Source organism: Nomia melanderi, chromosome 4, assembly GCF_051020985.1.
Source record: "Nomia melanderi isolate GNS246 chromosome 4, iyNomMela1, whole genome shotgun sequence".
NCBI classification, from domain to species: Eukaryota; Metazoa; Arthropoda; class Insecta; order Hymenoptera; family Halictidae; genus Nomia; species Nomia melanderi.
The window spans coordinates 5,944,565-5,972,028 of NC_135002.1; the positions used below are offsets into that span (position 1 = coordinate 5,944,565).

The 27,464-nt window shown below is 43.4% G+C and overlaps 2 protein-coding genes and 2 non-coding genes across 8 annotated transcripts in view; 3 read left to right on the plus strand and 1 right to left on the minus strand.

The window, feature by feature from the left end:
• Positions 1 to 41: 41 nt before the first annotated feature.
• LOC116435156 (short-chain dehydrogenase/reductase family 16C member 6-like) lies at positions 42 to 3,424 on the minus strand. Of its 4 annotated transcripts, none has more exons than XM_076367034.1 (8): positions 3,256 to 3,424; positions 2,278 to 2,437; positions 1,908 to 2,062; positions 1,547 to 1,724; positions 1,325 to 1,454; positions 1,127 to 1,250; positions 501 to 626; positions 42 to 423 (listed from the first exon to the last, which is right to left on the minus strand). In XM_076367034.1, exons 2-8 carry the CDS (start codon positions 2,416 to 2,418, stop codon positions 354 to 356), a joined length of 924 nt encoding a protein of 307 aa, XP_076223149.1. In that variant the 5' UTR covers positions 2,419 to 2,437; positions 3,256 to 3,424; the 3' UTR covers positions 42 to 353. The 4 variants fall into 4 exon arrangements, with proteins under 4 accessions (XP_076223149.1, XP_076223150.1, XP_076223152.1 ...); XM_076367035.1 differs by having other exon boundaries at positions 3,244 to 3,412; XM_076367037.1 differs by lacking the exon at positions 3,256 to 3,424 and adding an exon at positions 2,992 to 3,227.
• A 3,853-nt stretch (positions 3,425 to 7,277) lies between these two features.
• TRNAI-AAU (transfer RNA isoleucine (anticodon AAU)) lies at positions 7,278 to 7,351 on the plus strand. Its single transcript has one exon. It is a non-coding gene; the product is annotated as a tRNA-Ile (tRNA).
• A 414-nt stretch (positions 7,352 to 7,765) lies between these two features.
• The window catches only part of LOC116435159 (uncharacterized), a 30,204-nt gene continuing 10,505 nt past the window's right edge, over positions 7,766 to 27,464 (plus strand). The window contains exon 1 of one of the 2 annotated variants that reach the window (XM_031994431.2): positions 7,766 to 8,395. The gene's annotated coding sequence lies outside the window, so the exon portion shown is untranslated. Of the gene's footprint in view, positions 8,396 to 18,912; positions 19,235 to 27,464 lie in introns of those variants that run through there. The other variant, XM_076367455.1, reaches the window with a different exon arrangement.
• On the plus strand, positions 9,546 to 9,618 carry TRNAR-ACG (transfer RNA arginine (anticodon ACG)). Its single transcript has one exon. It is a non-coding gene; the product is annotated as a tRNA-Arg (tRNA).

Below are 27,464 nucleotides of genomic sequence, written 5' to 3' on the forward strand. Positions count from 1 at the left end.
CACGGTGATAAATCTAAATTTCTCGTTTGCACATGAAGAAGTACTTTTCAGTTTACGTTTATTATGTATAACTCCGTACAACCCACCAATAACAAATTGAGAGAGGAATAGACTATGTTCAAAGACGATGGTGTTGTATCCCAAAAAATTCCATTACCTATGTATACAATAGAAAAGTTATCTACAAGTTCACGGACGACATAATTACACGTGCATACAATGATACCAAGACATAAAACGGTACAGATACATAAAAAATATAGAACTATTAATGGTTCACGAGCATTAATATGGACCATGGGCGTGTTTTCATTTCTTTTAACATTCCCGTGGGTAGATCCTAGAAATATTTGTTAGCTGTCGGGTTCGACACCGGCATTTACAAAATCCAAAACGGCAGGTACGCACATGTCGGGCAGGCATCTGGAAAAGAAACGGATTGAACTGTTTATCAATGGAAATTACGGTAACTGCGAATGATCGGTCAAACTCGTACTTACCTGACAACATGGTCAAGGTGTATCAAGAACTTGGGAATGGATACTTGTTTTATGTTTCGCCTCTGCATCCGAACTATTTCGTCAGCTACCATTTTCGGTACAGCCAATGACATGATGCTCGGGAACCTAAATAAGGGGTGTATCCATCGGTCGATTACCTTCGTGCAAATCGTTTCTCTATTTTACTTCAATTAGAGTACAGGCCGCCTGATTTCCAAATGACTTAGGTCCGTATTTTACTTTGATTATTACGAAAACGAACGATCGGCGCGCAAATGTATCCCCAAATCTTTGAAACAGTTTCGAGAAGCAAGTTTCAAATTGAATTCCCGAACCTGGTATCACTTGAAGACCAAGCAGCCAGTATCCTGTTTATATTCGATTTGTTTTAGTCATTTTAGAAAGTACGCCCACCTTTAATTCGATAATCCAGCCTGTATGCAAGCACATACACACACACATACACGTTCTGTGTTATTATTAAGCATTAATTTCACGTAGGTACAGTTATATCGTGTTAGAGTACCTTAAAGGACCGTCCGCGTGACAGTCCCTTAATCAATTTAACGTTTAATAATAAGAAATTAGAAGCTGTTTCGCGCGTAAACAAGCTCGGGCGGTTCTACCTCATTCGCGGCTTCTTGCAGAGACCCGTATCCACCATGTACGGGCAAATGGTGGTGAATTTGATCTTCGAAGGCTTGTCTTTGCTCGATCGCCGAAGTTCCTCGTCCAAGCTCTCCATTAATCCTGTATCGAGTGGAGACGGTATTTTACACAAGCTCATTATTGAGTTTAAGGATAGAGGGATTCAAATTTCTCACCTCTTACGGCGTACTTTGAGACACAATATGGCACCAAGTTAGGCAAACCCACGAATCCGGCTACTGACGAAAGGGCAACGATGTGCCCGTGATTATTTTGGATCATACTGGGCAAGAAAGCTTGCAGAGTCTACAGATGAATGAATAAAAAAGGAAGGAATCATGAGCGCATATAATAACGGGTGGAAGATTCAGAAACATCGAAGAAACGACGAAGTTTACCCAGAAGTGCGCCATGACATTGACATCGAACATTCGTTTAATCTCTTCAGGCGAGTGATCCAGGAATGTATGGCAGGGCATTATGCCGGCATTGTTGATCAGGATCGTTACGTTTCCGACGTCTTGTTTGACCTTTTCTGCTACTTTAAATACTTCTTCCCTGTTCGCCACGTCACACCTGTTGTACCACAAACAACGTATGCGTTATATTGCAAATAATTATGTATGATGTTTTTATATCAATGCACCTGATATATGCCAGTTCAGTAATTATGCTATTCGACACTATTACCGATCTCACTAGAACAAAGTTAATCTGTTTGCGTACATATTAATGATAAATATATTCGTGCGCACGTACTTGTAGCCATAGACTTTTGCCACACCCATTTGTTTAATTTCTTCTACAGTTCCGTTATTTCCTTGCGGATTTAAGTCCCAACAAACAACTGTAGCTCCTAATGATGCGTATTTCAATGCTAATTCCTTACCAATACCGTGCCCCGCGCCTGTCACCTGCACGAAAGAAAAAAAGTGCGTACAATCCGCATCTTAAATTGTTCTCCAGTTTCAGTTACGTAACGCGATCACGGTTCAGCGACAAGTTTGAAAAAAAAAAACGTTAAATACATGCAAGGAACCGGTAGTTTTAAGCTTGTATTGTAAAGTGTTTGTCTCGCGTGTTTTTGTTACTTCATTTCATTGCAACGGAAAATTTGATTGCTGAGTACCAGGACAATTTCTCCGGCAACGCTCTTTTCCTCGACAGGGACGAATATCCTGTAGATTGCTTCCACTATGTAATAGAGTATCTTTAGAAGCAACAGCAGAGCATCTGCCACGATCAGCACACCCCCGTACGCCTTCATCATGATACTTCCAAGTATTTCTCTGAAAAAAAAAAACGAAAGTTTCGTGCCTATTGCAGGTAAATACCACTATTCTGTTTGAAGAAAACATGTTTCAGCGGTGAGGCAATGTTTATATTTCGTTGGTACCTGATTTCCTGAACGCAATGTATCCTTGACTTTCGTATTTAAATGGGATGCACGATATTTTCGCGACGAATGGAAATCAGGCAAATCCGAAAAATGAATATTCTTTACGTTCAAGATAACGTCAGGAATTTAAAAATAAATATACGATTAATGTTCTCTATTTTTAAAGTTTCTATTGTTCCTATTGTTAAAATCTTTTATTGTAGAGACCGATTTAACTGGAATTTTAAATATCGCAAAAAGTCCCGACTTTTACGTTGATTTTCATTCGATACGGAAATACATAACATTCAGCCGACGGAACGGAAAATTTTGCCCCGGAAGTCACTCGTTATTCATACGAAAATTCGTAAATCAAAGGATAAACATACTTCGCGGAAAAATGCCAAGGGCGCAGGACACGCGCAACCGTATTTCATAGAACTTAAAACATTAAAAACTACAAACATAATAGCACTATGCGTTCGATTGAATTCCTTGAAATTTCAGCTTCGTTGATAGTCGGTGTACGAAGGAATTATGAAGTAACGTCAACGTTTCGTAAATAGACACACCGCGCACTTTAAACAACATTGACACCAACGCGTCGGTTTATTTCAAATTAGCAGTTAGAACACTGTATTCTATCCTTAAAAATTTCTAGAGTCTCGCAATAACGTATCGCGAAATGGTTTTGGTTTTCAGAGAAAGACGACGTACGGCTGAATTTACCGTGGGATCTATCAGCTGGAAAATCGGGTGGGATGTGGCGAACCGTTTCTGTTCGTCTTCGGATCGCGACTGAAGCGTCTGGCTATAGAGCTTCCCTGACCACTACGAAGGTGAGTCGCGGTGTCGTTGCCTCGCAAGTATAGGAAATTGTCTGGATAGAGGATGACTGGTATAGCGGCTGGTAGGGTGGATTGTCGTTATCGCGACCATGCGTCGGTTTCGCGGGAAAATCGTTGCTAAAGCTGATGCAGCATGGGATTAGCAGGGTGCACTGGTCAGCGCTACGGGAAAAGAGCACCTTGCCTTCAATGGTGCTGCGGCTAGAAACACTTGATGAGAACGGGTTTTGATCAAGGAAAGAGACGTGCATCAAAATTGATCGCGGAAGGAAGTCTTGTTACTAGAGAAATAATCTCGTCAACCGTTTGTACACGAAAGTTTTCCACTGGAAATGTCCAACATTGTCCGGCGAGATATAGACGACATTCTTCGAAATTATTTTGCTTCACTATTTCATGTATCGATACATTATACAAAGCTTAAAATTAGGTCGTTGCATAAGCTGGTGCCGCTGTGAGTTAACACTTCGCGCGTTACGTTTTACAATTACAGAGCGATGCAACGACTTGGACGACTAAACCTTTATGCTTCAGTTTAGTTGGTAGAAGATATTCGAGAGCGACAGGTCTAATATCGTATGCAAGACTTTATAATTTTGCTATAGCAAATGACGTGGTGATTAAGGATCACCTCTCGAGTGCAGAGGAGTTAGCTTCGCATACCTTTTCCGAATGATTCATGGATGTTTAGAAGGCTGGAAATACCAGTGCCGACTCAAATATAGCGAGAACTTTGGATCAAAGGAAAAAAAGGGAACTCTCGAAAATATTACACACACTTCTCACTTTCGCCGTCCTGGCGAAAGCATCCGACCCGCGCGAAACTGCACTTCTTCCTTTCTTTTTGCTTCGTGGTCGCCCGCGATACCGGCTTTTATACGTCGCTTACACAATCACTTTCATTTTGCGACGCATTCCGCTGAAACCCGCCCCGGCGCGAGCCGGCAACTGTTCATCCATCAAATTGTTTTGACTTTCATCAAAGGATCGGCTGTTGAAACGGGAAAACATCCTCCGACTGTCCAAAAATATCTTTATTATGACTGATCTCGTCCGAGGATCACATTACTTTGAGAATTCTATGCTCTCCCATCAATTTCCCTCGCATTCGAGAGGTGAAAAGATATTTCGATCGGTACTCGGTGTCTTTAAGTTATCGACAACCTTGCTATTATAAGCAAGCCGTACTTACAATTTATAATGTTCGTCCATCGTTGCAAATTGCGCATTGGACTCTGGACAATGACATTTATAATTCGCAGTGAACAGTAAGAGAAACATGGGAGGGAGAAGATACATATTATTGCCTCGAAGGCATTTTAATGTAGCAAATTTGTCCGCGGCGCTCCGTCTGCTCATTTACTCGCTTTCCTCTCACTGATACGATTTTTCCCGATGAAAATTGAATTCGACGTGCCAAGCTTGTACGACTATAGACGGTCATGGGTCAATGCACCAATTTATCGATTTCCTATCCAGGCATAATGCGTCTACCGGACAGGTGAAATTTTAATTTGGTGTGTTGAACGATGTTCGTGCGAGCTGTGCTGCACTCAGTGGTATCCCCCCACGAGGAGAACTGTTTAAGCATCTTGTAAACCTTTACACTTAGGATATGTCAAATGGTTAGTGCAATATTCACACCAGTCTGAGTAGTGACATTTTGCCAACAGTTCCGTTTTTTAAACTTATAATGAATATCATGTCGAGGAGCATATCCAGTTACTTTAGATATACTCGGTATATATGTATCACGCCAAAACTGGTCGGAACTGTTGGAAAGTTTTGCCGAGAAAACTTCAGCGCTCAAAGTATTCGCTTATAGAAGGTGTTTTCTAACATTCAATAATTAGCAACTAAAGATTCACCAGTGCTAAACCTATCATAGACAATTATCTCGCCAGTATAATCTAATTATCTTCCCGGAGAACTTCAAACGCAAAACAATTTCCGAACTCCATTTGGAAAGAACGCAGTCACTGAGAAGCTTAATGATAGGCTTCTGGTGCGTGAAGTGTTAAAGTCACCGGGGGCTGTAATGAACGCGTTTCACTTTATAGTCCTGGATACTCGCACAATCCCCTTTCCTCTGATTGAACCTCCGATCGTAACATTGAACTGGGCGGTTAGAGCCACTCTCGAATAATTGAAACTCGCGAGGAGGAGGATCAAACGTTCCACCGGCTCCTTTGTGATCCGCCAGGGCAGTTAATTACAGTCTCAGCAGCCGCGTAAGACAATTCGGGGGAATGTGTCGCGACGCACAGGAGCGCCAAGTAAACAGAGGGTCGCGGGTGAATAATCCACGAATCAATCTGCGTTGAAGGAACATTTAATCGCGCCCATTCGCGAATCATTCGTCGCTCATTCAAACGGGGAATCTTGGCGAACAATTGACGCACGTATCGTTTAACCCTTGAACGGCGATGTCCGAGTCTACTTTAACCAGACTTTCAAGGGCCTCGTCTAATTTCTTATTTCCCAAGTTTAACTTAAGCTGTTAATTGATTGTATTTTATTCGGTAAAAAAATCAACGCATCGTATAATAGTACACTTGAAAAGATATCTAAAAAAATGGTGAAGTATAAGTTTGAATGGTCCCGCGCATTGTCGCTTATGGTCCCGACAAAATGGCCGTTCTCTGAAGGTTAATCGGAGCGCTTTCGAACGCAAAGATCGTCGGCAAAGGAAACGTTATCGCTAGAATTATTATCATTCATCCGAATGATTCATCTCTAGCTTCTTTTTTCGCAATTATTAGAAAGATGAAGATACTTTTGTAAGAAACAACTAAAGAAATCGATTTAGTAATACGCAAACTGAGATACATGTCAATCGAAATCTCAATAAACATACCCATAGAGTACCTATACAAAAGTTAATTATCTCGAGTTAATGCGGTTTCTGTGGACTCTATTTTCTTCACATTGTCAAGGTTTTTTCTGCATTCCGGTCTCGTACAGGCTGTTCGGAATTTTTCAGGGTTTACGCAAACGGAAGTCGCGCGAAGCATACGAAACGAATTAATTCGAGTTGCTTTTGCGATTAGAAACCTGCGGTCGCAAACACTCCGACGCGAAAGACGCAGAAAACGATTGTCTGTTCGGTACTTGGAGAGTTTCGACCGCGGCTTCGGACTATTGTTAGACCAGCCGATGCATCTAAAAGGACGATAGTCCATTGACCGTTCCTCGTCGCCTCTAGGAATAGTGAGATCGATATAGGGTTCACGAACCTTCCTCTGCGAGGTGCGGGACGCTTCCAGTAATGAAGAATGTATCGACAAAGTGAGGACGGAGGGCAAAGCGAAAAAGTTTCAGCCAGGCGAGTTTTCCTCGTTACGTTCCGCGCGAAACAGCGGTGTCATTTGCCCTTGGTAGAACTTGGGTATATTTTAACCCAGATTTTCAATGCTGCAACTTAACTTCTAATTTAAGTTGTTAGTGGATTATGTTAGATTCAATATAAGATCAATGTATTTTGTGGAAGTAGGTTCAAAAACATTATCTAGGAAAATTGATAGATAAAAATTTGAGCAGTACTGGACCGCTATAAAAACTGTTTGGTTTCCGAGTTTTTACCTTCGACTTGAGTCAAGAAGTTATTATAACATAATTGTTATTTATTTTCTAATTTTTTTTAGACGAAAATAAAAAAAGGTATGATAACAGGGTTAGATTTCAGGTATTATTTAGTTTAGACTGACGTACTGTCACCTATTAGAATTTGTATTTTCTAATATCATAAACTTGGTATCACGTGATTTAGATTATTCCAATAACGCGAAGGTCGCGGGTCCGATCATCTAGTGGGTGTTTTCTTCAACACGTAAGAATTTTCATTGTTTCTAGTAACATAATAATCACTAGAAAATTCTGTAAAAACCAGTCACCTACCACGTTGGCCCATTAGCTCAGTTGGTTAGAGCGTCGTGCTAATAACGCGAAGGTCGTGGGTTCGATCCCCCCATGGGCCAAATTTTTTTTTTCTCAACTAAATCCATTTCAATTATTACGTTCCGCTCACATTATTTTTCACGTTATCACGCGTGATATAAACATCACGAGAAGGTGCCATAAAAAAATAATACCAAAACTGGCAATATAAAATTTTATTCACAGCAGGTATCGAACTCGTACGGTAACGTACCAACAGTCGGTCTATACTTAACCGTTGGTAACATTGCGACGATGTCTGTCAAATTCACACCCGTATCGATCACGTAAAAAAAATGTAACAACACGGCGAAGATGAATTCAAAACACGGTAAAACGAATTGATCGGAAATACCATTGGAACAGAAATTTCGCACGACCACGATGCATTGCGGATCGCGTTCAACTCCCGGGCAGCCACCTGTCGCGCGCATGCGCACGCACGTTAAAACACCTCGCTGCTCGTTCTCGAGTGTCAGTGTAAACCAAAATGGCGAGTGTGAGGACGGTTCGTGACAGCTCTCGCCGCCGCTCGCTCGTGTCCACGGATTTCTGAACGGGACGCGCGCCACTATGTGACACACGTGACTGGTCCGACAGCGAACAGTGAATGGATACCATCGATTGATCGGTGACAACCTGGCGAACACGGGATTCTCCGTCCTCATCGGATCGGCACCCTTCTCTGCTCTCCCGATGCTCGGTGACGGGGTGACATTGACGTCGCACGTCGATTTAAAGTGCCCCGTCCGTTACGCGAATACCTGGACCGTTCACTGTCGCATTTTACACGGAGTCCGGTGTGTTGCGGGCAACAGCTGAACATCGATTCACCCGGGTGTGTGCCGTCCTGAACGATAGAAAGAGAGATCGTTTGATAAGTGTCGATTATTGTTGTTTCACGGAAGTGTCACGAGGTGCGCGTATTGTTTCGAAAGTATCGGCTCTCCGTGTGATCGTGCGGCGCGCTCGGACGTGCACCGATTACGTCCCTAGTCCTTGCCAGCCGGGGACGTAGCGCGTTGCGATACTGTGTGTTTCCCTTGCCTCGTCTTCGTTCCGGGGCTGCAGTTCCATTGACAACGGTAGGTTCTCAATTAGGGTGACGATCACACGCGTAACGCGGGGTGTCCCTTAACCCCTCCGCGAAAAACTGAATTAGTTTGCGAACGAACGAATGCTAGACATTCGAGAGTACTGATTGTTTCGTTATTTATATAGTTACGTTCTTTGATCGCAACTTTCGATTCCGGATACGTGAACTTGGTACAACCAATAGTAGGGCACTCGTGCTCGAGGGGTTAACATGTGGAACAGCCTTTTTCTCTTTTCCTTGATTACGTTATGAATAGACATTAAGCACGTGAACGTACGTATATAATAGAGTAGGATGATTGATACGTCGACGAATAGCGTTCTATTTCTATGGGAACTGATAAGAAATTGTCTCAACGCACTTGCGTGAATGTTCCGGGGTTATTTTAGCGTGTATATCTCACTCCTTGCGAAGTAAAATTTTTCGTATGTAATTTTCGAATGAGGTATTTGGCAGTAAAAATAATAGACAGGATTATGTACGATGTCTATTAGAAATCCGGTGGGTTAGAGAATTCTGGTAAATAATTAGTGGTCTATTAAACCGGAAGGGCGGTGGGAGAACATAAAAATGTTACAGAAGATTTGTTTGTACCGTGTTTGACCTTGTTCCCAGGTAACTGCCATTTCTGCACGCCAGTAATGTGCAACTGATTGCCTTTATTGGAAACTAGCTTAAACTACCCGGTATTGCTCGGGATTCACTTGGTAATTAACCGGAATTCAGTCGATCGCCAAACAGATCCGTTTGTTCTTTCGTCGCGCTCGTTCTATAACAATACGATATCTTACAGTTAACTGGCACATCAATTATTTATTGCACAACGCTTACTTGCAAATACTTCATTATGAAATGCTTAATTATATAACAATAGAGCGAACACGAGTTATCGCCAGAATGTCATAGAAGTGAAATTAAAGGAGGGGGGTGGAAAAGATAATTTCAACCCCTCGAATTAATTTTCTATAAGAAAATTGGTTTCAGCTAACTGTACATTGCGATTTACATGTATATAAAATACCGTTGACAATAAAGACTGTTCAGCGAGTTAGAAATATTACATCGCGTTAATATATCTACTTTTTAACGATGATCGAAGTATACCAATTTATGCCAGAATTAGAGGGGTTGTAGCAAGCGGTCCTGTGGCGCAACGGATAACGCGTCTGACTACGGATCAGAAGATTCCAGGTTCGAATCCTGGCAGGATCGAGCAAATTTTTTTTCGTTTTTTTAAATTTTATACACGTTGCATCACTATGCTCCATGCATTTGCGAGAAGAAGTATCCATACAAGGTAATTTACAATGTATTTTGAACTAGTTTCAGTTATTACTTCCGGGCATATGTACGATCAACCTCGAAGAATGATCTTAGGTGAATACAAAGTGTATTTTTGTCGAAGTTGTTAACCTCTTCTATAAAGGTCGATGTTGTAAGCAGCGTAACCGAAAGAATAACCACCATTGAATAACTAATAAGAGAAAGCCGTTGAAACCGTGACTGAACGACTATCAAGAGCACAACAAATAACCTTTTGCACTCGAAAGATTTTCGCTAGAAGTGTTCAACGTTCTAAGACCGGTTAACTCGAAAACACACGTAAATTAAGGAACAAAGCTGTTTCATTTCAATATTCCGCGCATCGACGCATCATACGAAGCTCAATACTACACGTACTTCATAATTTCTCCATATCGAATCAAGTGTTGCCATGTTTCCAGTGCAATGGATCTAACATTGAAAGGACAGTACTCGGAACAATCGTAAAAGTAGCCAACAAAGATCTCAAAACCTCTTTCCTCAACTGTAAGCTCGTAAACCCTCCTCCTCCTTCTTCTTCTTCTTCTCAGAATCTTTTTCATCGTCGGTGAATAGAATCCCGAATCGATCGTGTACATCCGAACGATACTTTCTAAACCGACCGGGAACAGTCGTGGAAACGGAGCGCGACCAGGAAGAACTTTTTCGCAAGCGCGAGGCAACGTGCCGGCGAGAAATCTCCAGGAATAGTGCGCATTCCGTCCGGGCCAGGAGACGATGCCCCTCGCACTTTGTTTCTCTTTTTGCGTTCCTCTCGCCTCAGAAACTTCACCCGGAAGATAAACAGAGGGGCCAGGGGGGGATCGGTCGGGCGAATCCCCAATCGAGATTCACCGCGCGTCCGTTACCATTCCACGGTGAACTCGAGGCGATCCCGCCAGGTGAATTCGAGCGGATCACGACGGAGCGATGAACACACGTTCGCGTAACCCGTACCAATCGATCTGGTTCAGTGAAAGCACTAAATTCCGCCACCCTAGACACCCGACGACGGTCACTTGCCTTTCGTTTTTTTTCTTCCTTCTTTCGAACGGCCCGTCAAGGGTCCCTTTGGGATTTATCGGTGGACGACTTGTCACGGCTACCGTGTTACCGCCAGACAGAGGATCTTGATGGTACTAAGAGTTGTACGAAGCGATGCGAGGGAACACGGGTTAACCCTTTGGATTAGAAGTCTTTTCTCGCTATTATCATCAGTGACTCGAAGAAGTAAAGAACGTGTTCGCGTATAAGTAAACGATATGAGTCGCTGGCTAAGCTCATTTTTTGATACTCTGAGTTTTGTACATTTCAATGGGATAATATATGATAATATTCTTTTTAGTTATTAGAAATTTACTCGGTTTTTTGTTCTTTTTCTAGGTAAAGCCCTTTTTATAGGGCTATTGTATTTTCTTTTCAGAACTTAACCGCGTTGGCTTCTGACTCATATGTGACTAAAAAGTAGAGTCGTCGATGCGTTTCGTTGCTTTATTTTATTGGTTACAAGAGCGAATGTTGTAATATATTTAATGACTGTCGTATTTGATTAAACTGGGAACAATTGTGTTAGATACTTTCTCGAAGTAGTGCCTCGTCATCTAATCGTTCGTAGCCTCAGAAGAACGTTTTCCAGGAACATTTGTTTCCTAGAAACAGAAGTGGTGGTTTGAGAAAGTAATAGTTCCTATTAGGAATCTCGGTCGTTTAATGGCATCCTTAAATTCTTATGCATGATGATTTAATTAGAGGCGAATTGGAACAGGCTTATCAAACGCGCGATTGCTCGGCGACTAGCAATAAATTCCGTAGACGCGGTTTCTTGCGGTCCCCTGGGAACGAGCGTTACACAATTATAAAGCGCACGGTTTCCCAAAGAGATGACTCCGGAATGCGTTTACGAAAGTTTGACGAGCTTTTCGTTTCATTCGGAGGCTGAAGCGGACGTTAGCGAAGTAATATCTATCCGGTCGCGGGTTTAGCAAATTGGTCGGGGCAGATTTACGTTTCCATAAACGTCCGTGATCCAACGATCTCGCCGTGGATTTCACTGCGGTTGTTACGAATAATCATTATCGAACAGCGTCGCGATCGAGCTAGACGGGGAAAGATAACAGGAGCGAGTAGAAGATACACGGGGAACGTGTTTCAAAGGTGTAGAAACACGATGTTCCATAATTGTCTTTGATCAGCCGTTGATTTCCGCTCGAATTTTTATCGCGTCGAATAATCGGCTTCCGTTATCGAGTTCAATTGGCCATTGTCGTTGGAATTGTTGTTCCGTTTACAGCTTCCGTTCGGCGTTCCTCTTCACGCGTATGATTCGAACGATTGCGGGCGCGCCGGGTAATCGGGGACCGGTTATCTCGTCGCGGTCTCCCTCGACTTCCGGTCGGGGACACGAATTTCCACAGGATGCTCCTGTTCCCGGTACGCTGGTCTCGCTGAAAATCGTCGCCGTACGCGCGCGTCGGTGTTTGCGCGGTTATCGCCGACAATTGGAGGCCGCGCGCGGCCTTCGACGCAATTTTAATTACTTACCGCGCGATCGGCGGAGAACGGACGGTCCAGTTCGTTCACTGGTTGCCGCGAGTAAAAGTGAAGCTTACGAAATACCGTGGTTTTCCATTTATAAAACGAGCGTTACGACAGGAGGTTTCTCCGCATAATTCTCTAATAACGTCCCACGAACTTCATCCGATTGTCCGTCCATCGGACTCGAAAGTTTCCGACGGTGTTCTTCGAAAAAGTTTCATAGTTCACGCGTGAGGTACGAAGGTGTTTCGGTAATAAATAATTAATATGTAAATTAATATCGAATATCGAGGTTACCATTCAAATTAATGTTGAATATCTAAGAGAATACTCAAATTAATATCGACCATCTAAGAGAACATTCGAATGAGTATTAACTATTCATGCTACTATTCAAACGAATATGAATCCAAAAGAATATTCAAATTAGCATCGAATATTTAACTTTATAATTCTATCAAATCAACCGGCGAGCGCGTGCCATTTCTCGAGCGCGAAGGATTAAGTCATAAGAGCCACACACGACGTAGCGCTCGCGGGAAGTCGAAGAATCACATATAAGGTGTCCGAAAGTATCGCGTATTCATCGGGCAACGCGAAGGGAACTTGTCATTGTAACATCGAAGTCCGCTTACGATTCTCGTTCTGAAGAACAGAATCACGAGCAGTTCCTCGGCAAAACCCTCCGACGATCGGGAATCATCATCCTCCGCTCGCGCAACACCGTTTTCCTAGGCCGCGTTCACTTTTCCCCTCGTTGCTCGCGGTAATTCGACACTCCCGTATAAATTACGCCGTCACAGTTATCTCTCGCCGTGGTTTCGTTTTCGTAACCCGTTAGATACGAAGAACGAAAGTTCCGCCGAGCGTGGAGGATCGGCGGGGGACCGCGCGCCGCTCGTTCCTCGTTAGGCCGTGTCCTCGCCGAAGCTACGTCTAGGAACTTCTCGTCGTCCCTCCGCTTTCAGAAACGTTTCGCCTGTGAACAACACAACCCGAGGAGCATTCGAGTTTTCGTTTCAATTTCAAGGCTACATTCGCCGAGAGCGACGCGAGCGAATCCAGGGGAGCGCGTTCAGCGAGGAGCAGCGGCTTTTTCTAGACAAGCGCAACATCAACACGAAGTCCGGGGTTAGATCGTTGCTCGTTGCTTGAGCGGGGCCGTAGCTTCAGCCTCTCCATCGGTTTCCCAACTCTCGACCCGGCAGATGCCTCTCCTCCCAGCGTGCGGCGAGCCATCCGCCATTGTTCGCGATACACGGGACCCGGGATCCTTATCCAGGACGCGAGCCGTGCAAGTGAAAGGGAACGTTCGCCGCGGTTATCTCGCCGCGCGGACAATAGACAATGGCGAACGTCGTGAGATGCCGCGGACTTTTCACGGGCCTCTTCTTCTTCTTCTTCTTCTTCTTCTTCCTCCTCCTCGTCTTCTTCGTCTTCCCTGTCTCGATTTATCAACCGACAATTACCTGATACGCGTAATCTACTCGGTGCCATCCGGCACGTGCGGCTGCCGTCTGCGTCCTCTTTGCTTCCTTTTCTTTCTAACACGTGCCGCGGTACAGCGTTTCCGGTACACAGTTAACACTGGGTTCACGGAACCCGTCGACTTGACGAATATCGAATTGCACGAACGTTATTTATATACATAGCGAACGATCGCGTCGATGTTTCTTGATGCGGTTGATGAACGTTCTTTCTACTGATGAGTTTCTAGTTCAAGGTAGAAGTAGAAGTGTATACAGTTGTTTCGCATATTCATCGAACTCGGTATCCATTCGTTTAGTTGGAAAATGCATGGGAGATGCCTCGCGATCAAAGTATTCGAAGGAGTTTCGTGTTGCTGTTACATTAGTGTTAATCAACTCGCGGATCTTATTTGCAACGATGTTCACGCAGGGCGCGCGGACGCGTGCAGCTGGTGTTTCGAGATGTGATTTTACAAGTGAAAATAAAGTGAAAATCGAGAGTGTCGAGATCGCGGTTTCTACTTCGTTTTCGAGTTTATTAACGCGTTGACTGCCACGGTGACCGGAGCTTCCGAATTGCTTGAAGACAATTACGAGGGAATTGATATTTAGATCGAAGTATTTAGTAACACAAGAAAATTATTTAATTATTAACAGAACGTTAATAATTATTTCAAATTCTATTTTCCTCCATGACAAAGCAATAAAACTTACTATAACGAAACGTTCGAAATTCTCGTGGCAGTCGACGTGTTAACGATTGAAGCTCTCTTTTTTAAGTTTTTACTAGCTTAAGTATTACAGATATCCGCAAATGAAACTACTAACAGCCTTCACCTAATTTTGCGAAGTATAAACTAGTTTTCCGCATCGCCACTGTATTTTGATTTTAATACGCTTATAGGTTTCGAGGTTATGCTTTCTTGTCGCTGGCTGGAGTACCTATATTTTAAGGTAGAAAGTTATCCGTGAATACAGAGAAGAAACCGTTTGCAATGTGTTAACGCGGATGGTGGGTTAACGATTGAAACACTGTAGAATCGCGTAACTCTGATCGCGTCTCCGTCCTTCGTCTGATACGCCGCTGACCGCGCTTGCACTGACCTGCCTCACGCGCGCTATTGTTGGCGGGTCGTCACAGTTCTGGGAGACCTTTAATCTTTAATAACTTTAGAACCAAATGGAGATTACGGTTTCGTCACTCTCGGTCTCCGTTTCACTTTGATCCGCGTATATTCTCCATGAAACGATAAGAAACTATTCGCCGTTAATCAGCGTCGAGCGACGGATATTTAAACGAATTAGGAACGACGAATAAATTCTATCCGATTATCAATTGCGAATAACGATTAATTAATATACACATCACTCACAGATAATTACCAAGTTGAATTTGCTCATCGCGTTATCGCAAGGAACGTAAGTGTCTCGCTATCAATCCCCATACGAATAACGATTATTTACTCGAGTTTCGCATAAGCTTGTGTACAAATCGACGATTTCGACTATCCACCGATTACCGCAGCTTAGGTAGATCGATAAAGAAATAGTCATTTCCAAGATGAATATCTTCCCTCGCAAAACAATCGCGTAATTTTTATCCAGCTCCAGTAACCGTCTCGCCCTACTTACTTCCTAACAGAGGCACGGCGAGTTGCTATCCGGCCTTAAACGTTAACAATAGACTTCTTTTAACCAATCCCGTTGGGACCAACGATATCCCAGGAAACTACCAGGAAGAAGTCTCGAAAGGAAATTTCGCTATCGATCGAGACTGAACTTTCCACGTCACGGAATAACAAACAGCTCTACCCGCCGAAGCGTTTAACTTTGTCAATCGTCCGATAAGCGAAAGTGAAGCTTCCAAACGTCGACGAATGGAGATCGAATCTTCCTCGACCGCCAGCCGCGCGTTTTTCCAGCGATCTTTCACGCCGTCTCGCCTCCGCACAATTTTTCCTCGGCCCCCCCTTGCTCCGCTCCGACGGGATTATCCCCAATTCCAGTTTTCGCCGTGCCAGGATCCAGTTATTCCTTCCAATTTCCATTTTTAATTTCATTCCGGCCAGGCCGGCGAGCTTTAACGAACCGGCCTTTCTCTCCGCCTGATTCCCCGTGGAAATTCGGACGGGGACATTCGATTTAATTCCCCGCCGGCAGTTTTTCCGGCGAACTCTCCGAGCCCGGTCGAAACGCTCGCGATTCCGTCCTCGTCGCTGATCGTCAAGCCGGAATTCTCATTGTTCCGCGCCGGTGATTTTGCAACGTTTACGCAACGAACGCGAATAATGGATCAACCTTTTACATTCCGGCCAATTAGACTGCACCCGCGTTGATGGCCAGGTTTTTCTGCTAGATTCCCGAGTTACGCAACGGCCGCGAAAGGATCTTGGCGAGTTGCTGCGTCACGCAACTTTCTTCGAACTTCGAATGTTTATTAGCCGAACGCGTTTATTACGGGCATACTGGGCACGGAAATACTCGGCAGTACCGTTGAGTTTAATAAGACCTTAGCAGTTTGACTGCCGAGACACTCGTCGACACTATCATGCCGCTGAAACAGTTTCCGTAACCGAATAGTTAAACCATTCGTTCGCAACTTGGTATTCCGAACATGGAAGTGTGATCTCAGCGAAATGCCGATATTCGTCCGCAAAGAGTTAAAGGTTTTCCTTGTTCTGAGGGAAAAAGAGCAACGGAGTTGACAGTCGCGTTCCCAACCGGTGACGGTACAATCGAAGCGAGCGCAGTGTTAGACTCCAGCAGGCGGCCCCGAATCGGAGATTAACGCGTCGATTAAACCGGCGACCGGCCGAGAATCCCGTGAAAAACAAAACCAAGGTCGCTCGGATGGAATTGCTGGGAAGATAAGAGGAAACGCTCGGTGAAAACAGGAAACCGGCGATTATTAACCGCGTCCTTCGCCGCCGCGTCGATTCTGCGGGCGAGTATCGAAGTGTTTCCCACGGAAATAGGCTGCGATCTCTCCAGCACGGTGGTCCGATCTCTGCGAGCCGTCTAAATATGTCGCGAGAAATATTCCGGGACCGGTCCGCTTCTTTTTCGGAGGCGTTAGGTGTCGGACACGCACGGCCGGCGCTAATTGTGCGTGATCCGAGCGAGCGTTCGGCCGGAAATCGCTCGGCTATGTTTACTAGACTTTTTGGCACGCGCGTGATCGGTTTCCGAATCGAGGCACGCGTTGCTGATGCGAGGATATAGCGGATTCGAGGAAGTATTGGCACACTTGACCTCTACTTGAAGAATTCGTTCGAGACGATAGACAAATGGCATGTCGACGCTTTTATTTTTACTTCAAATCCGATTTACCAACGCCGTGGTATAATTGTGCAACACGAGGTTCGACTTTTGAACGATTACGAACTGAAAATCGCTAATGTCGGGCGCGAATCGGGCCTCCATCTTTGTTCCACGCGAGACACGCCATGTTGGCGCTGACCCACCTCACGCGCGACATTATTGGCGAGTCTAGATGTTTAACCTTTAGGCCGGAATTCATAAGAACAGTCGGTTTGTTCCAAATGTTTGTAACGTAACATTCGAAGATCCGCGTAGGCGAAGATGCCTCGAAAGTCTCGGAATTTAATATTTAACGTCAAGCTTCGTACAATGCATCAATATGTGGAATACTGTATAAAAAGAATGTGTGCCACTTAATCTATGTACACTGTCTCGTTAAGTTGCTTTCGAAACCTGTCGTCTGCGTCTGATCAGAAAATATTGTATATGTCTAGCGAAGTATTTTTCTCGAGTGCGATGGGTTAACTTCGGAACGAAATAGAAATCGCGATTTATGGCTGCCGTTTGTCGCCTAACTCCCGAGTGCGGAATCATCCGTTGAAATATGCACGTAATCGAGCAGCCCGCGGACGGGTTATAAGCGGCTGAGTAAACCCGTACAGATAATCGGGCGGCTAACTCGCAAAAATGACGGTTTATCGAGCATAGCGAGGCTTTTATTAATCGGCGAGGAAAGCGACGCCGCCTGCTTTCTCGTCGGTTTTGCATGATCACGAGCCGTGACTACCAGTTGCGTTAGAAGCTTTCGCTTTCAGAAACACACACGTTGCCGCTTATTAACCGGTCACGGGTGTTCGAGGCGCGTTGCCTCGCGTCGCCCCGCGATAAATTACGGATGCACCATTTGCGTTTTCTCCCACGACGCGACGCCGCGGACCGGTCTCGCGATCCCGGCGTGTTCCCCCGTCGAAAGTGAAACGCGAGCATCGCAATTTCTTACCCCCCTCCCCCGACCCCCCCGCGTTTTTCTTATTATTAATTTCAACTGCGACGCGCATACCGCGATCGAACGCCGCGATAACCGCGAAGGATCCCGGGCGCAACGAAATGCTAATCCTCCCGCGGTCGATGGAAAAAAGTAAAAGCGAACGTTTGATTAAAATTATGCCGCCACGTCGTCCGGTATTACTGCACGCTATTAGAAATAACAAGTGCCTACGCGATACAGGCAGCACGGCGATAGAAATACTGCACCTTACAATTTATTCGTCTACGCTCGATAAACCAAACCAGTCGTTAGCGGTTCTCGGGATTAACGGTAATTTGCTTCTCGTGGATACCGATGCACGAAAATTGAATGTTACTGTTATTACCGCTGTTATCGACTTCATTACGCGTCATCGCGTTAAAGCGATCGAATGTGTTCAGCATCCCTTGCGATCGCACTCTTGCATCGCGTCTAGCTTAACGGTCATTCGAAAATTCTCACTTGACTATCGTCATTGAATCAAGATACTCTAAAACAAGGACGAATCAAATATTTCTTATCTAAACACAAAGTAAACATTATAACGTTACACATTATTGAAGTTCCTATTGAATAATTAAAAATCTCTGTTGCTGCAAATTCAAATCGAGTTAGTCGCGAGACGCAGGCTCGCTAACCGAATTTCGTTCCGTGTATTCCGTTCGCTTTCCCTCGCGATTCTCCGCCGCGGAAATGAAGCGGGAGCTTGCGCGGGAAAAGAACGATCGAGCGGAAAGACCGGCCCTCAGCGGCGTTTTGCCATCGGTCAACGATAACAGGCCGCAATTAAAAACAAATTTAACTTTGTCCGTTGAAGTGGACCGAGCGAGTCGAGGTCGCGCTGCGCCGCCGGTGATAATTGGTCGCCGCAATAACGAATCGTCTGGCCTGCCGCTAACGAGACCCACGCTCGCGCCGCGTTAATTGTTTCCTCGGCGCGTCCCGTTGTCCGCGCGCTGTTCGCGCTGTTTGTCTTCCGTCGCGCGTACCACGCGAACGACGAAACGCTGTTATCCACCCTTCGATCGCCGGCTGACTTTCAACGAGGCCTCGCCCGGGCGGGCAGCTCGTAATGCCGGCTCCACACTGGGCAGAAGAATAGTTTGCGAGCTGTTACACGCTCGTGAAAGTGTCCGAGAATGATCTGTCGGTCGTGTTACCTGCAATTCTCGAATCTTTGTGTTGGATATCGATACCTTGGAGTTAGACGTTTCTCGATATTGATACCTCAAAGGTAGGAGCTTTTGGGTATTGATAGTTCGGAGTCGGAGTTTTTAGATATCGATACCGTGAAGTTAGGAGTTTTAGATATTGATATTTTGAAGATAGAAGATCCTTGATACTGATACCACGAAGGTAGAAGTTTGTTGATATTGATACCTCGAAGTTAGCAGTTCCTTGATATTGATACCTTGCTGTTTTTAGATATTGATATTTTGAAGCTGGAAGTTTGTAGGTATTGATACTGCAAAGTTGGAAGTTTTAAATATTGATACTACAAAGTTGGAAGTTTTAAATATTGATACTACAAAGTTGGAAGTTTTAAATATTGATACTACAAAGTTGGAAGTTTTAAATATTGATACTACAAAGTTGGAAGTTTTAAATATTGATACTACAAAGTTGGAAGTTTTAAATATTGATACTACAAAGTTGGAAGTTTTAAATATTGATACTACAAAATTGGAAGTTTTAAATATTGATACTACAAAGTTGGAAGTTTTAAATATTGATACTACAAAGTTGGAAGTTTTAAATATTGACACTTTGAAGATAAAAGTTCTAGATACTGATACTTTGAAGTTAGAAGTTTCAGATATTAACACTTCGAAGTTAGAAACTTTCGGATATTGAAGTTTGATATCACAGTAATCTCCAAATTCACTACAAACGTGTTAGAACGTGTTACGCTCAGTCCACAGTAGGCAGAAGCATCCTCAAATAGTCCGTGAACCGCCACATACACGTCTTCAGAAGAATGTATTGAAAAGAACTGTCGTTTGCATTAGCTAGAATTGAGTGCCCTTCAAATTCGCGACCAGATTCTTTGTTGTAGCAAATGAACATTGTTCACTATTAACAGTAATGTCCACATTATCAGAGAACATAGTTCGCAAATGGCAGTGTGGATCGGGCATAACGTCCGTCTGGCATCAAGGCACAAATGAGCGCGCGTTGGATAATCTGAGAAGCGAAATCTGGGATCCCCATTCCTCCCCGGGGTCCGAGTGAAACATCGGACCGCGTCGCGGACCCCCGTTGCGGTAATTGTTAACGGCGATCGTAATTATAGCGTCGGCGTTACGTCGGAGTTCGTTACTGGCCGCTTCCTGGCGATTGTTCGAGTCAGATTTCACTGGTCTTTCGCTGGAAATAGAGTATCGACGATTCAGCCGCCGCTCGATGATCATTGGATCTTTTGTTCGTGAAAGTTGGTTTTCTACGAGGAGGGAATTGCGAATTGATCGTTGAGCTTTTGTGTACTTGAAGTCGAGCTGTGCAATTGAAACGGGAAGATAAACCGCCAGCTATAAGTACTCCGAGCGCTTTCCTATTGTCACGGTTTGTTTAGGAAGCTAAGAAATAAATTAAATGATCGCGATAGCACGATGGGTTCACGTAACTTGAGACTTTTCGCGCGTAGAAGCGGCGGCCATTTTGGGTCCCCGATGCGACAAGATGGCGCGTACAAACAGCTCGATAACTCGGGTATCTTTGGATTTTCTCATTGATCTCCTGTCATCGGATGGTTTCGCAATGTTTAACTACGAATCATTGTGTATACAAAATTCCTCGACCATAGAAGTTTGGTAATGATCACCGCGTTCCGTGGAAATCGATGAGATTAGATAAAACCATCGCTACGATAAGCACCGATGAACTGGGAACGAAGTTCACTCGAAAATTGTGGCTCTATTTCGAATATGTCGACAAATGACACGAGCAATCTCGAAGCGATAATTTCGTCCATGTCAGGCGACTAATTGACTCGTGAATTTTTCAGGACGCGCATTAATTTCAGACCCTTCAACGATAGCGATGTTAAGTGTTCAATTATTAACGCCTCGTTCACGAATGAAACGTGGCTCGTTGTTATTTTCATTTCTGAATATTAAGCTATTTAAACTTTAAATCGATAGAAAAATTATTAATCTTAATATACGTACATGTAAAGTTATAACAGAATGAAAATGGAATTATAATAATTTTTAAATTGATTAAATATCGGAATTAAAACTATTACACTTAATAGAATAATTTCTTCTGTACTTTTTTCAAATTGAAATGCCCGGGATCGTTGTCCAAGATCTCGATCCTACCAATTGTCCCCGGATGATCGCGTCAATTCGATCACGTCCGCGTTCATCATTGGATACTCGAATCTCGTTACAGATACAGCGAGACAATTGGATTAATTCAGGCACGCCGCTCCAATTCGGAATTACGATTTATCGAGTTAGAGGCGCGCAGATGGTTTGATCGCTCTACGTTGAAGACTTTCAACCGGCCCGATCGATGCTCCATCCTTGTCGTTAATCCGGGGACGAATCGAAACTGAGTCGCCTTTAGATTCCTACCGCGAGATCGCGATCGTACGCGTGCCTTTCTTATTTATACTTTTTACGTTTCATTAATCGGAGATTAACCGGCGTTAGGCTTGTACAGTTACAGCACAGTCATTTAATTCATATAATCAATCTAATTGCACAGTATTTCAGTTGAATTTTTATGTCGTTGTAATATGAAATCTCACAGCGAACGAACTTCCGAGAAAAATCCCAGGAAATTCATTTATTTCAATTAAGACTAGATCGGCGATGATGTTAATCTTCGCTCGGTTACACGTCGTTCAATCGAAATAAATCCGGATTAAACGAAACCAGGAAGAACGAAAATAATTACGAACGGATCGGAGAGATGGTTGAGTTTCAATATGAAATTCAAATTAATCGCGCAAACACGTATCAGCGTGTTCGAAGCGGACTGACCAGCGACCAGTGAATCACACGCATTCCTTTCTTCTTAACGCGAGCACCGAATTTTACTCGACTCGCCAAGGGAAAAGGAAGAAATAAAAAATCCGGCCGCTTCCCGAGTGAAAGCATGAAGCGCGAATCCAGGAAAGAAATCGGCCGGTTAGTGAAGCGGGACGATTTTTAGAGAAACGCCGCGAAAGTGAAATGAATTTTCTTGGGTGGCGGGTTTCGAAAGGTGAGTCGATCAGTTCGGAGTTTCGAAACAACGAATTCTCGGTGATCGGTTTCGATCAGGGAGTTCATTTAGGACAAGTAGAACCGGGCCGAAATGTAGAATCTTGGAGTTCTTAACGTTTCCTCGCGAAATATCGAAAATATCGTTATTCCATTATTATATTACACCGTTAATCTCCATGGTTGTAATATTTATTATAAACGCAACATTCATTTTTGGCCTTCGTCCGAAGGATTTCGAGTCGATTTGGATTTGTTTGCTTCCGTTTCTCGCGTTTACGTAGCGATGCAGGCTCAACACCGGTGAATAATGAATAATTTCTCCGGATCAGTATTCACAATGAAAAATTCAGCCGGTCGACAGTTTAACAATCCCGCGAAGCTTGCTCCCATCGCGATTTACCTAGTTTCCTCGCTTCCGTGACCGAGATTCTCACGATTCCCCCTACCAGCTGCCAAGATGCTTATCGTTCGCTCGTTACGGGATGATGTTCGAGCGAAACGCCGACGAATTTCTTTCTTACCGGTGAAATAATGCGCTGTCGGATTAGATACAAGAACTATAACGGCTTTGTAACGATTTTCACCAAGTCATGGCTGAAATTACTAATAGAGAAGTTACTAATCTCCATATAATCAATGTAATCGGTTGGCGGGTTGTGCGTGCATAATATCTTGCTAGTCGTGCATAATATTTGTTTTCTTTTTTTTTTAACAAGGCCGTTATTGAAACTATTACAGATAAGAATTGGAGTTGCAGGAAATTCCATTGTCTATTATTGGAATAGTAATTGCGTCTAATATTGGAGTAGTATTCTTCGTGTCTGACACGGGAACAGTAAACATTTCATCGGAAACTTACGGCACCGATTGGAATAAAATATTCCTAAGAATTGCGATTGCCAGCAGAAAAGATTACAAATTCAAAAGTTAAAAATTTACAAAATTTCTTCATTAGAAAGTTCCTTTGAATTTTAAAAATAAGAAAAACTAAAAAGCTAAAAACTAGAAAGCCATGAATGTAAAAGGTTCGAAGCCGAAAAAATTGAAAAGTTAGGAATTAAAAAATTTGAAAAGTAAAAAACTGGAAAACAAAGAGGTTGAAAACTAAAGAGTTAAAAATCGAAGAGGTCGAAAGTTAAGAAATATGAAAACTATTCGCCAGCAAAGGCTGCACGACCAAAAATTCCAATGTCGCCTCACTCGACAAAGGATCCAAACGATTCGGAGCCGTGCCCGTCGACATTGGCAGTATTAATTTTGGCAAGTGTCTCAAAGGAGGCTATCGCGCGCGGCGCGTACACACGGCTGGCCGATATTTTTTCGCGCAGCGAGACCTTATGCATTTAATTTCGTGTCAATCGGAGTTCAGCGGCGCGAAACCAGTTCCGCTCGATCGACGGGCCGGCTAGAGCGAGCTTATACGGTATTATGCAATCTGGTAATCGAAACGGGCCGCGGTTGTCACTTTTCTCCCCGTCCGGCGTCGGAAAAACGATCGCGTTTCCATCGGGAAAGATAAGGGGAAACGGCGTCGTTGTCGAACCAGACTACGAATTCGACGGGGACGCGGTCGTCGACCTCTGAACCTGGTGCAACGAGTTGACACTGGTTCGGCGGACGTAGACGGAAATTCCGATTCTCGAGTCGGCTCGCGTTAATTTGATTTCGAGCGTTCGTTCCTCGCGGAACAGACGCTATTGTTGAACGGCGACCGTTTAAACATTCACGCGATAACATCCTGTTACGCCTGATTGTCGGCCAACGAAATTTTCATGCAATTAGACAGTTTCGCCGGGCAGTCTACTTGTTATAAATGAAAACAATTACGACCACGGGATCGTAATTATTGTTTAATGGTATTATTATCCTGTTAGCAAATTGGTACATAAACCTCGACGCCGTTACCATGTGAATCAAACGGCGGACCGATGTATCGGTTTACGACGTTACAGCTACCCGTTAATTGAAGCAATTAAGCTGAAATTAATAAAAACGAGATAACAGGAGAAAGAGGAGAGATCATAGGAGCTCGAGGAAATAAATCTGCGAGGATCGGATGGGGAATACGATATAAGTGAAATCGACGGTACGATACCGCGAAGAGTTTCCCTGGAATTAATGGCGGTAGGAAACCGCATTGAATGCCGGGATCAGGTAAAATCGATAATAGTATATCGCGCGGTAATCGTTCGACGATGAAAAGAAACGTGGACAAGCGGAAAATATTAATTGAACGTCTCAGCCGTCCGTAACGATTCCGCGAACCGTAGAAGTGTATCGCGATCCCAATGATCAGCCGGCAACTTTCTTCGAGCGGTTTCCGGCGCGAGCGTCGCGCCTCGCGATTAGCCACCGAGTTTCGAAGAAACGGAACTTCCCTTTGCAGAGTGCAATCGTGACCTACATGCACGCGATCCGCGGTGGAGATCGGCGAAGCGAGTGGCGATGGAACGGCGGGAAACGAGTAAAAACTCGTGACTTCTTACGATTCCTATCACTTTACATGGAATCTTCTAATAGTATACATTATATTAATATAAATTGTATAAACTTACGCGTTCAATATTGAATCTTAAACTCGTAGAATATACATTATCACGTTATAATAATTTAATTATCATTTGATCGTTACATTACGATAATTCATGCTGATTATACGAGTCGTTCAGAAGTCGGTGAAGTCGATTCTTTATTTCCCGATTTTTCGAAATTTTTATGAAATAAACAATGTTATCTTTAATTATTCAAAGATTCGTCTCTTCTAGGTTAGAAAGCACTTCTTTTTATAGCTTCTGAATATGTCAGTAAGAGTTTCAAAAGCTAAAATATTAATCTTCTTATTTCCTGCACTCTGGTGTCCGAGCGACGCGTGTTTTTCTATTTTCCTATATTTGTCGTTCAATATTTAGTATCCGGCGTTTAGGCTTGCATGTTGTTACGCGTTCGCGTTAGAATATTTGCCGCTTGAAATGGCAATGTTAACGCTTATCGCTAATCGCTCTATCGTTCGGCGTTCTTTACGCGGCCGCTGCCTTATCCTGGTCCAGATGACCGGCAACGCGTTAACGATCACTTGTTGCGAGCACTGCCTCCCCTTTCTCCGGAAGTGGGAACCCGGAAGCTTAGATAAGGGATCCGTGACACGGGAGAACAACAATGGTCCCGGCAGACGACGACGCTCTCGAGCCATCCCACGATTCGATCCCGAAGAATGCGTGAAAACCGGCTTCGCTGTTTCCTTTCGGGCCTTTGTCTTCGTCGTTTCTAGAGGAGAGTGTCAGGCTTTGTCTGCTCCACTGGGCCCCTTTGTGCAATTCTGGACCACGGACTAAAATAAGATTGTCGAACAGTCTTACCCCTTTGCCCTAAGATTTATTTCTTAACACATCGCGTACCGGCTAATTTTCAGAAAACTGAGTTGTGATGGCAATTTTCACCGAGGTCAACTTATATCACTATACATAGAAAAACTCAGATATGTTGTTATGTAATATATTTCAAATAGATAATCAATTCGAATTATATTCTATATTTTTCCAATGCTGTGGTAATTAGCGAAATTGCGTAGCTAAGTGTCTTTATAGTAGCAATGTGTTGACTGCGATCGATACAACTACTTCATCGTTAATCATTTATTAGGAAAAAATTCTCTTGCTTATTCTACGTCTACGTTTACTCTGAAGGTTAAGGATTGATAATAGAGAAGTAATATATAATTTATATTTAAAAAATAAATAACACGTGGAGTTCTGAAATTCAGTTTAAAATTTTCGTCACGAGACTGACGCGACATTGTAGGTCAAGGGGTTAAATTAGAATGACCTCTAATTCGAGCAGAATCTAAGTAGAACCTAACACGAATATTCGATTTCAGTAGATTCTGAGTGGATCGAGTATTTTAACGAGGCACAACGTGAATTTAACTCTTCGTGGCTCGAGTAACGTGCATTAAGATAGCAGGTTTCCATTTGACTCATGTTTTCATTAATCAGTTCTTGGAAGCTTGAATTTCCATGAGTATCTGTAGTTCAATGGTCAAGGTACAGGTATACAGTATTATCAGTTTTCTAAAATTCACAAGAGAAGGATGTTCAACACTAAAACTACTAGTCAGAATGACCCATTCCTGACTTTTGTGCAACGATTAAAAAGGTAACGGATATCTTTCGGAGAAATTATTAAAGAGATCGATTTACCAATGCGTAAACTGTGAATCAATCGAAGTCTCGATGAATGCGCTCTTGGAGTTTTTACAGAGAAATTACAGACAATTCATTTAACTACTCGGTAGTTTGTGTTTGAAACATGATAGTACACTCAAGGCAACAGAGGAATATTTCTTTTGCTCTCATTTGTCCATGTTTCAAAGAGTTCTCCGTAAAACTTGAAGGCAATCAAACAAGGAATCAAGAAAGATTGTTAGTCCACGTTGATTACAGAATGTAAGAAAAATTCCCTCGGATAAACTTTCTTCGCGGGAGAAGAGTTCGAAGTGCTGGCGTAGGATGCAGCCTCCGAGCGAAGTAAGGGCAGAGGTTCAGAGGAAGGTTGAACGGGGGCAGCAGCTCGATTGGGAAACGTGATTAACGAGCAATTAGAGGCCGTAGTGTCAATCGCTAAAATTAACCTATGCCTCGCGCGGACCGGATTGCCTGTTAACAAACGACAGAAAGAGGCTCTGGGGCTAATCGGTTCATGGTCGTTTGCCTTGCGCCGAGGCAGGCTAACATCTGCTCGATAACGCTCTCCCTACTGCTCTCCCGTGGAAACACCATTTTCCTGTTATTCGAATCTTCACGCATCACGCGAATCTCTTCTCGCACAGGTGTCGCAATTTTCCTGCACCTCCAAAAATGATTTCTCTATATTACTTCTTTATTTCCCTCTTATTGCCAGTTAAGCCATTCAATTTTAGGAAGACAAATTAGTCGTATGTAGAAAATTTTGTTAATATGCTATTAAGAATCACTTCGATTTAATTATATTAATTACACCGTGTTCGTTTAAAATTATATTAACTTATCTTATTGATACTTTGTTTAACCCTAATCGGACCACGATATGACTTTGAGTCACGTTTGAACTTTTTACTGAAATTTTTTGATTATTTCATATTGCATTTCCAAAAGATTTTGGGCTGTTAAAATTTGGCCACTATAAATGAAAACAATAACATTTTAATCATTCTCTTATTCTCATAAGTGACTGAGAGTCATATCGTGGTACGATTAGGGTTAACCCTTCGAGTTG